The 10,891-nt window shown below is 32.7% G+C and overlaps 1 protein-coding gene across 1 annotated transcript; it reads left to right on the forward strand.

Moving 5' to 3' along the window:
* The first annotated feature begins 3,019 nt into the window (after positions 1-3,019).
* LOC111383571 (flowering locus K homology domain-like) lies at positions 3,020-9,929 on the forward strand. The gene is made up of 10 exons (XM_023007689.1): positions 3,020-3,502; positions 4,440-4,541; positions 5,518-5,739; positions 6,513-6,571; positions 6,659-6,756; positions 6,874-6,986; positions 7,672-7,734; positions 8,785-8,903; positions 8,987-9,049; positions 9,651-9,929. The coding sequence occupies exons 1-10, from the start codon at positions 3,020-3,022 to the stop codon at positions 9,760-9,762; spliced, it is 1,434 nt and encodes a 477-aa protein (XP_022863457.1). The 3' UTR covers positions 9,763-9,929.
* Positions 9,930-10,891: the final 962 nt, after the last annotated feature.

Here is a 10,891-nt window from a genome sequence, read left to right on the forward strand (position 1 = left end):
TAATGCTATTCATAATCGTTCACTGTAATAATCGTCATATATGGCATCCTACGTGACGGTTAGTAATTTGATATATACCATACATTATATTTCAAATCACTAACCGTCACTCGTATGTCATGTAGGACAACTGCGATAGTGAGTAATTACAAATAACATTATTAATCAAATAAACATATATAGGGAATTGTTCACGGTGTCAGCACCTGTATAGTGTCGGTTTTTACGTTGTTTTGAGTGAAATTCTACCATGTGTCTACGTGTAAAAAAATTCTGTGAAATCTGTCTGTACGTGTAGTATGGTTCAAACATATATTCCTTTTTTTTCCTTTTTGTAAAAAAAAAAAAATGAAGAAAATAACAACAAACTTAGCAACTATGGCTCTCTCTCAATATTTTTGTATATATTCACCCCCATTAGTTTTACTTTAAATTACTTATTAATTAATTTAAATTTTTTGAAGAGTGATTTTATAAAAAATAACCTTTTTTTTTTTAATTGGTCATCAAATTTAACGACTGAAAATTTTATTCTAAAATCAGATTTGTTCTATTCTGCTGTCCATTTTTTCAATCAATTACATTACTTTAATAACATTGTCGTATATCAAATAAACTCCCTCTTTGGTGAAAATTAAAATTAAGATTTTAATTTATGTGAAAGCCAACAATTAATTTTAACAGCACATTTCATAGGATTAATAATTTTTCAACCATATATTTCATCAAATTTTATTAAAACTTACGAAAAATTTGAGTTTAATCCTTACCAAACATGGACAAAATATTTTCAAATAAGTAAAGCCAAACTGCTTCAGAAAATTCATTCATTACGCCCATTTCCTATTTCCATTTCCATGCCTCAGATAAGTAGATAAAACACCATTATCTATTACGATATGTTAGTGTCTCTGTTGCCCTTGGCCCTTATGTTTTCTGATTAAATTGAGTCAAATTATTGCTTGTTTTAGTGAAAAAACTACATAACTTCTTAGGTAATCTCTCTACAAAACGACTTTCCCAAAAATTTAGAGTGTAGTTGGTTTAGTTTTCCACTTTCCATTTTCAGATTTAAAATGATTTTTAGTTTTTCTCTAAAACGGCGCGTTTTGAGTGTTTTCCACGTTTTGAGAATTTATAACTGAAAACACTCAAAATGACAAAAAATTGTTTGTGTTTTCAATTATAAATTTTAACTCGTTTTCGAAAAACGATGGACCAAACTCGTTTTTTGCGTTTTCGAAAACGAAAAACGAAAAATGGCCCTAAAACGCCAAACCAACCGTAGCCTTAATAGCTGAGATACTCTACTCAACATATGAACTTTTTGTCATTATGATCGACTATTAAAAACATGTCAAGTCAAACTCTCCACTTGCCCCCAATGGTCGTCGCAGATATTAACATCATCGATTTTGCTACAAGTACAGAAAAAATTGATAGAATTTGTATACAGAAACACTTGGCAGATTTTCGTTGATTTTTGATATAACAAACACAGAAATTGCACCATACAGATGCTGCCAATTCAACACTTGTATCATTTCTGTCAATAATTCCATGTACCTATGGAATTATTCTTAACATCATACTAAGGCGCGGTATGTGATAACTAGACATATTATATTTAAAATTATTTTTTGTAAATATTAAATTTATTTTTCGCAAAATTCATAATCATATTGAAGTTGCTTTTACTTATCCATTGTAAAGATCTATAAAGGTTGTTATTTTTATTTTTTGAAACGCTATAATAGCTTGTTTGTCTCCCACTATGAAAGAAATTATAGAGTTTTGAATAGTATTTTTCAAAAATATGTGGTTAAATTTTTTTTAAAAAATTATTAGTTTTTATGTAGAATATTTTATTGTGTAAATATGTGGTAGAGAATGTTATTGTAGTAAACAATTTAATTTGTAAAGATTTTTTGAGGAAAAAATATTTTCTGAATAGTAATTTTTTGATAGAATGTATGATTAAAAAGTAAAATACAAATTGAGTTTATATTATAAAATAAATTTTTATTAGAATGTATGATTAAAAATAAGTTTGAGAAAAAATAATAGACAGGGGTTTAATTAACAACTTAGCTTGCTTAGTCTAGTAATTAGGGTTAATTTCACAGACGATTAATGAACTTGCCTAAAAATTACAAAACAATCACTAAATTTACAAACTTATAGAAACGATCACTGAAATTTATAGCGCTTTTACAAACGGTAATTGAAGTTTAGACAATTGTTGGAAGATTATTAAACTGAATGATTTAACCCCAAAAAACTTCATATTTCTTTATTATTCAGTTCAACATATGGTACATAATAGACATAAATTTGTTCTAGTCACATATATTTATTACAGTCGAAAAATAATGAATGATTTTCTCAACTTAAATATAGATTATAGTCCATAATTCTTGTTCCAGGTTAAAAATCCAAGTATTTGTTAATTATAAGTAAATATTAAAAATAACAAACTAAAAAGAAATAAGGTATGCAGTATGACAATCTTTACAACTTTATATTAATCAATGAATTAACGACAACGTCATCATTTAACGTCGTCACGTCACCAATTTATGCTACCAACTTGAACCCGTTTGGCTCCCATTAAACCTCACCAAATTAAATTAAAATTTTCTCTTTCACATTTTCAACCACATAATTTTCAATAAAAGAATATTACACATAAATCGAAAACTTTTCATACTTTTACAATCATCCATTTTTCAAAAAAAAAATAAAATAAATAAAAATACTATTCCCTCATTATAATCAAAATTAATGGGGGCCAAATGGGGGCTTAACGTAGTGGCCGTTAGTGAAAGCACTATAAACTTCAGTAACCGTTTCTTCAAGTTTGTAACTTCAGCAATCGTTTTGTAATTTTTAGGTAAGTTCAGCTACCGTTTCTGCAAGTTTGTAACTTCAGTGACTGTTTTGTAATTTTAAGGTAAGTTTAGTGACCATAGTAATTAAAACCTAATGGATAGGAATATTCAGGATTTTGGGAGGACAAATGCGTCATGTTACACCTGGAAAAACCCTTGATATAGCGCCGCCAGGCGTCATCTCCCGATCAGTTATCTCTCTCTCCCCCTTTCCGCTACCCATGGCTCAACTGGAAACACAAATAAACCCTAATCCTAGCCCGAATCCGAACACTGATACAAGTCTTCTAGTAGCGTCAGAACCATTTCCGGATCATCCGCCGTCTTCGGCTACGGTGACGTCTGATCATCCAAGCGGTTCCACTACTGATGTTAATACTAGGAACAATCTCAAAAGGCCTCGCGAAGAGGATACGGTGGTAGATGATGCGGCGGAGACTTCAACCGATGTTCCGGCACCCAAGCGTCGTGTGAAGGCGACGCACGACGTTATATACCGCATCGTGGTGCCTTCGAGACAGATCGGGAAAGTTATAGGAAGAGTGGGGCATCGTATTCAGAAGATTCGCGAAGATACAAAAGCCGCTATTAAGATCGCCGATGCCATTTCTGTGCGTAAATAGCGTTATCTTGATTGAATTTTGTTTTTCATTGTGTATCGTGATAATCTTTGATAAATTGGATCCAACAGTTACCTGTTCTGGATAGAGAAGTTGATTTTTACCTCTGACCGTGTATTGCTATTTGCTTCCAAGGAAGATAATAATAATAATAATAATAATAATAAAATTGAGGTAATTTGAAATGCGGAGGTAAGGATAGAAGGGGAATTTGTTTAGTCATTAAATTTATGAATTAGGTAAATACTCTTAAGTGGAACTTTGGGAAATTAAAATGTTCTTAATTGTTAACCTTATGTTTCTAAGTGGAGAAAATAATATAAGGATTTAATCTTTTAATGATTTCTTACCATATAAAATAAATGTAGATGAGATGGGAAGGAAGAAACATAGTATGATCGAGCAATTTTAAGAGTAAATTGTAACTGAAAAAGTGAAGTGGAACCTTTGGTGTGAAGCGGAAAGGGCATTTTGAATTTTAAGATCCATGCAGTTGTGGATTAACTAAGTATTTGCATTTCTAGTAATGATAAAGTTTGAAGTAAAACAAGAGAAAAAGGAAGGTATGAAGTAATTATAGTCTCTCAGCTGCAGAGAAGTTTATGTTGGAAGATCATTGCATGTTATTTCAGATGATCCCGTTTGCTAGTTAATTAACCTTAGTATGTAAAAGACATTTTTGAAATATAAGATAAGAGTATGATGTGCGACATTCTTGAGTATTGTTTGGCTGAGTAGTATTCTTTAATAGGCTAATGAACTAATGTCAAATTCTGGATTTTATTTGCTTGTTCTGCTCAACATTTTTACTCGACATTTTTTTTGTACTTATCCATATTATGCATTATTTCTACAGTAGATTTTCCTGATGTTTGTTCAATTATCTGATATTAATATGCGATAGTTCAATTTACTTTGTGTTTTACAGCGACATGAAGAGCGAGTGATCATTATAAGTTCTAAAGACAGTGACAATGTATTCTCTGATGCAGAAAATGCCCTTCATCAAATTGTTAGTTTGATCCTCAAGGTAATGTGGTATACAGGACAGACCTTTTCTCTATTGTTAAATGCGTGCTTAGTTGGGGGGAACCTAGTTGACTAACCTTAATTGAAAGGCCAACCAGTGTGTTTTACTTGTTAAGTTGAGAAATGACTATTCTATTTTAGGAGACAAAGACACGCCTAATTATATATGAATCAATTTTTTTATTTTCTTAAAGGGAAATATCAATCAATTGGGACAGAGTAAATTCATCTAGACTTTATTATTCTTGAAAGGATGCAATTTTCCCTTCTTAGCCAGTAAAAGAATTTAAAATTTGTCATTATATCCCTAAGGGCTAAAAGCAATCGCCCTTGTTATATTTTGAAATTAGGGCACCTAACTTTCAATATATGAATATTTTAGATGCTTTACTGTATAATTATAAAAGAGGGTTTTAAGAATATTATTTTAATTAACATGTCAGTAGCATGTCATGTCGGTTTTTTAATGAAAATTGTGTGTTGGCGTTTATGATTCATAGCGTTTCTTTAAGAGATACTTGTGGATATGCTGGAAAAAAAAAAAATCATTTAAGAACACGTGTATCTAGAAATGATGTTGCCTCACTGAGTTTAGCTGGCTATTCGTCTACCAGAATATTACTGGATTAGTGACAACAAACCAAGGAAGATAAACATGAATTGCAGAAAGAAATGGTGCGAGACTCAACTGACTCTTTAATCAGAGGAGATTTTGGAACTTTTTTGGTGCTTATCACTTGTGAGTATGAAGCATGAGTACAAGTGCATCATTAGATCAGCTCTCTGTCTCAGTCATGCTGTCCATCGATCTGAATAAAGATAGCATTCATGAACACCTTTTCTTTTACCCTTTTCTTCTGTTTAGAGATCACATTTCAGAGTAGTTGTTTGGACATGAGTCTTGCATGGTTAAATGTGGGAACATGGAATTGTTTATCAATTTGGGCTGATACAGTATATGCTTACCTAATCTATAGGACGACGAGGGAAATGTGGAGGCTGTGAAAGTTGGTGCTGGACACGTGGCAGCTAATACAGTAAGGCTCTTGATTGCTGGTACTCAAGCAGGTGGCTTAATTGGTGTTTCTGGTCAAAATATCGAGAACTTGAGGAATTCTTCTGGAGCAACCATTACAGTCCTTTCTCCAAATCAGTTACCCCCCTGTGCCTCTGCTCACGAGTCAGATCGAGTGGTCCAGGTGAGATCCTAGTTGTTCTCATTGCAAAACAATATTTGGCACATCATATGTTAGTAGTTCAAAAGTTTAATAGTGCATCCGTGCCCTTATAAATGATTGTTATCGATGCATAAGATAATGCATCGATAACGACCTGTATAAACTTTAAGATAGAAAAGAATTATATCAATCACTGGTTTAAATGGCCAGATGTATGTGAAAAAGGAAAGGAACCAGAGATGCACATAGTTTTTTGTGGATTACCTGGTACATTTTGGGGTCATTCTCTTTTCTGATCCCATCTTCTTACACTTTGCCCATCCTTCTAACGTGCTCTACGAACTGCAATACATACCTTACCTTCCACAACTGTTCCTCGAAGTTATGTGTAGTCATGTGTTCACTTGGATTCAGGGATGATAATCTACTGGGATTACGTTATTTTGTGCCTTTCTTTGGGGAAAATTTCCAGGCAACGAAATAAAACTTCACTTTTGGGGATAGAGAGACTTGGAACTTGGGATACTCTTTGTCTTTTAGAGTTCAGGTTGCATGACTTGATCTGCTAGTGCTAGTTTGAAACAGAAAGACTTATCTGCTCAACATTTTGAATATTAACTATATCCAAACTGTATCCAAGTAACTTCTGTGTACGAGTGAGAAATGGTTTTAATTGAATGTGGAAAAGTTAGAAACATTTTCTCTTGAGCAAGATATTTTTCTTGATTTAATCTTTGTTTTTGCTTATTCTTTTTTGATCTGATGTTTAAAGATGTGTGCTCTTTTTTTCCCAGGTTGCAGGAGACATTCCTTCAGTTTTGAGGGCTGTGGTGGAAATTGGATGCCAGCTGAGGTGGTAGATTTTGATTAGATAAATTTATAATGTTACTTCTGGTTAAAATCTTTGTTTCTCGATTCTCACTTTGTCTGCAAATTATAGGGACAACCCACCTAAACAAGTAATCTCTATCAGCCCATCTTATAATCCTAAGCCTGGCTTTCCTCGGCCTGCTCAACACTATGTGGATCCTACTTCAGGTTATTACATCATTACCATACCATTTATGTGATTTTTGATTGCTGCAATGTGCTGTTGCGTGTAATCTTAATATATTTCTCATAACGACATCATCTTTAGGACAACCAATCTTGCAGCTGAATACGTAAATCTGGATCTGATGGTTCCTGAAAATCTGGTTGGTGGTTTGATTGGAAGATTTGGTGCAAACATTTCTAGGATCAGGAATGAGTCTGGAGCAACTATCAAGGTTTGTTGAATATTGTTCAAACCTTATTGTTAGCTTTACGGTAGCTGGATCTCACGTTTTTAAATATCAAGTTTCTTTATGAGCATCAGGCGCGACGTGAATGGAGAGTGGTTGGATTGGTAAAGGCTTGAGGCCTTCATTTTCTTGAATGAAGAGATTGAGAAGGTTATGGGAAGATAGTTGAGAGGGCTGGATGTTCATTGTACTTCCCTAAGAAATTTAGGATTTCTGCATTCACACATGCAAAATATTATTCATTATTGAAGAAGTTATTTGATAATAAGTAATGACAATGTTAAAAATGCATGCTTGGTAGTTTAGTGATGCCGTTTTGTCCATTGTTGCATTTGGACCTGCATAGGAAGCTAGTAATTGTAAAAAATGCATGCTTGGTAGTTAGTGATGGCGTTTTGTCCAATGTTGCATTTGGACCTGCATAGGAAGCTAGTAAGTACAACTACTACAAAAATTCCAAGTAGCCTCGTTACAGTATTATATGGAAAGTGAATACCATACTGGTCTATCAGACTTGATAGGTTCAAAATCTACTGTGTCACAGTTTGGGGCCTTTGGGATAAAAATTAAAATCAAATATTCCCTCAGTGATTCTAGACATTTCATTGTATTGGTTTCTTAGATATATCTTACTGTTGAGTCCACTCACTCTTTCACATTTCTTTTGTAGGTATATGGTGGGAGAGGTGAACAATCACAAAGGCAAATCCATTTAGGTGGTAGTGCTCAGCAGGTGAAGCAGCTGTCTGTTTTTCTTTTATTATTATTGGATAGGAATGCTAACAGCTATCTATCCTTATATGGCCTCACCACAAGCAACTGTGCCATGGCCGTTGTGGGGAAATAAATGGAAATAGTTGTCTTCAGCTAACAAGTAGGTGTTTGTGGAGTTTATTTTATTAATTGGGTCCCATACAATTTTTAAAAAGACTCAATTGGGGAACCAAGGGTGAGCATCTAGGAATTTTGAGTTGTAATCTTATAAGCAAACCGATAAAATACTTCAAAAGAATTTTAAAATATTAAAATATGCTCATAATAGACCATAAATCACGTTGAAAGTTCATGATAAAACATATTTACAAAAGTTAAAAGTCTAAATTGCAAGCAAACAAAACACAGATTGATAGTAACAAATAATAAATTCTCAAATAGTGATCACACAACAAATTGTTATCTACTGCTAGTTGTCGAAGCAATCTAGTGTCAAATGCAATGTTCTAAAAGGCGTAATGTGTGGCGATCGTGGAGGTTAAGATATGGGCTAGGAGAATTTAGGTGTGGCATAGGCGTAAAAATGCGTTTTCTTATTTTAATCAATCAAAAAATTATTTAATAATTAAAAATAATACCTATCTAACATCTAAAATAGATTCATAGGAACTTTATACATCTTTTCAAAAGTTTTTAACTTAAAAAAAATTATTAAAAAAAAAGTTAAAATTAAAAATGAAGAAGATAATAATCACCCTTAGGTGCACATTAGTGGTCAATGGTTGAATAAGGCGCCAAGCCACTTGGCATTTTCGCTGTGCATCGTGCCTAGGCATCTCCTTGGCGCCGCCTATGCACGCTTTTTAGAACACTGCTCAAATGTCATCATTTTTAATAGAATCAGTGAGAGTAAATATATTCAATTCCTGTATCCTTCTCCTCACTACTATTAGTTTCTTCTCTTTTTTTGCCATTGTCATTGATGGATCTTCTTCATTCCATATAAAGGCAGGAAAAAAAAAAAAAAAAAGGCATAAGAAACCAGTAAAATGTTTTGTCTCTTTAACAGGTTGCCCTTGCAAAGCAACGGGTCGATGAATATGTATATGCTGAATTGATGCGACAAGCTGGTGGTCAACTGCCACAAGCAGCTAGTCAACTTCAACAAGTTGCCACACAACAGACGATGTGAGTTGCTTAAATTTTTTCCTTCTGATATGTGTTGATTATTTATTTGAACCAAAAAGTTCAGCATTTTATTGCCCGTGCAGGCCTGATATGTCAAATACTCTGTACCAAGGATACGACCATGCTCATGCATTTTATGCGAACAGGTTTATCACCTAAAATCTTAAAACTTGACATGTTTACGTCTTGCTGTGATTGCTTTTGTAATATTATATACTCTATACGACCTTGTTGTCAATAAAAATGAAATTAGTAGTAATTATGTAATTGTTCTAAATGTTTTTTGAAAAAAAAATAAAAAATGAAACGAAGATAATTTTTGGGTTCAAATCAGTGTATTCATTTTGAAAATATCAAACTATAATACAATCTTTAGTATCTACTGTGTTTCTACAGGCAGTTACGAGATGATTTTTGAACGCTAGATTGTTATTAGTCTAAATGGTTGAGAGTATTCATATTTATGGATGGATATTATAATAAATAGTCGTGTTTCGTAGCATTCTTGTCGGATATGTACACGACTGAGTATCAGGATAAATTAAATCATTCTCACTGAATAATGGATACATATTTATTGGGTGGTCATGGGAGCAATAAAATATAGCAAGGCTTCGGTGTGCTTGTACATGGGATGGAGTTACAGTTATTTACTTTGTGATAAATCATAATAATCATCTTTTGATATTTTTGATGAGAGTTGCTGAATTTATATTCTTGGTGTTCATTGTTTATTGAATCGTGCAGTAATTATGAAGCTGGAATGATGACGTCGGTTCCTACACTATATCCGCCAACTGCAACAAACCAAGGACCTCCGTACTATGATCATCAGACTTATAATGAACCACCGTTATAGGTGGGAGGAAAAGCTTCTCTTCCTTTCCTTTTTTTTTAAAAGTTGTGAACGTTCTGAAGTATGGTTACTTTGACCTTTTGTTTATTTGAGTTTGTATTGTATCAATACCATTGTTAATAGGAATTTGGAATCATGCTGCAACCAGGAGAGGAGCAAGGATTGTATAATTCTGGGGTCAAATTAAGTGATAATATAAATTATAGTTCCAATATTATAAAAAATTGATATGAAATGTTATGTTGTCTAAAAAAGTACTTCAATAAAACATTAATTTTGTATATCCATCATCAAACAATGTTGCATAGTTTCTACTTAAATGACTGCACAAGGATTGAAAAAGAATCTATATCCCAAAAAGCTAGAGTTATCGCACTTAGCTTGAGCTTCATTTTTTTCAATATTCATTTTTAATCACATTTTTTCATAAAATAATTTTACATGTAAATCATTTTTTTTCCTTTCTATTTGTTAACTATAAATTCATCAAAAAAGTCATTATTTCAAAATCTATTTTTTCCTTAAGATGTGGCTCAAACAAGTAATTTTTCAGCAAAAGTCAGTGGGCTTTGCTATCTGCTTTGTTATCTGTCAAATAACTCAAATAATTGGCTGATCGTTTTGTTTCAATTGTTTATGGCAAAAAATAAAAAATAAAAAATAAAAAAATTGCATTTTAAGCAAACACAGAATTGCAAGACTGAAAACCCCAAAAACACAATTATTTTCTGACCTTTGATTTAGCAAAAAAATAAAAATAAAAATGAAAAGGTAAACTCACCGTCATTGAAAATTTCTCGATTTCCCATTCTTTCTTCAAGCTTCAAATTACATGTTCTCTTCCCATAGCGTCAAAACATTTTCTCTTTTCTTGTTTTATTGTTTACGCGGTATTTAGAATGGGCAAAAAGAAAAGAGGACAATAGAAGTCTTGAAAGGTGGAGAGTTGAAGTGCGAAGAAGTTGTGGTACAGGTACTGAAAATTTTTATCATTGCCAAAATACTATAATATCGTTTGGTTCTAACAGTTTGAAGTACAAAATTTCAAGAATAACGTCACCTGTGCATAATGAAATTTTATAATGGTTTACATACAGATGATGTGTCAAAAAGAGGGTGGGTAATTTTTATT

Source organism: Olea europaea, chromosome 3 (assembly GCF_002742605.1).
Source record: "Olea europaea var. sylvestris chromosome 3, O_europaea_v1, whole genome shotgun sequence".
Lineage (NCBI taxonomy): Eukaryota > Viridiplantae > Streptophyta > Magnoliopsida > Lamiales > Oleaceae > Olea > Olea europaea.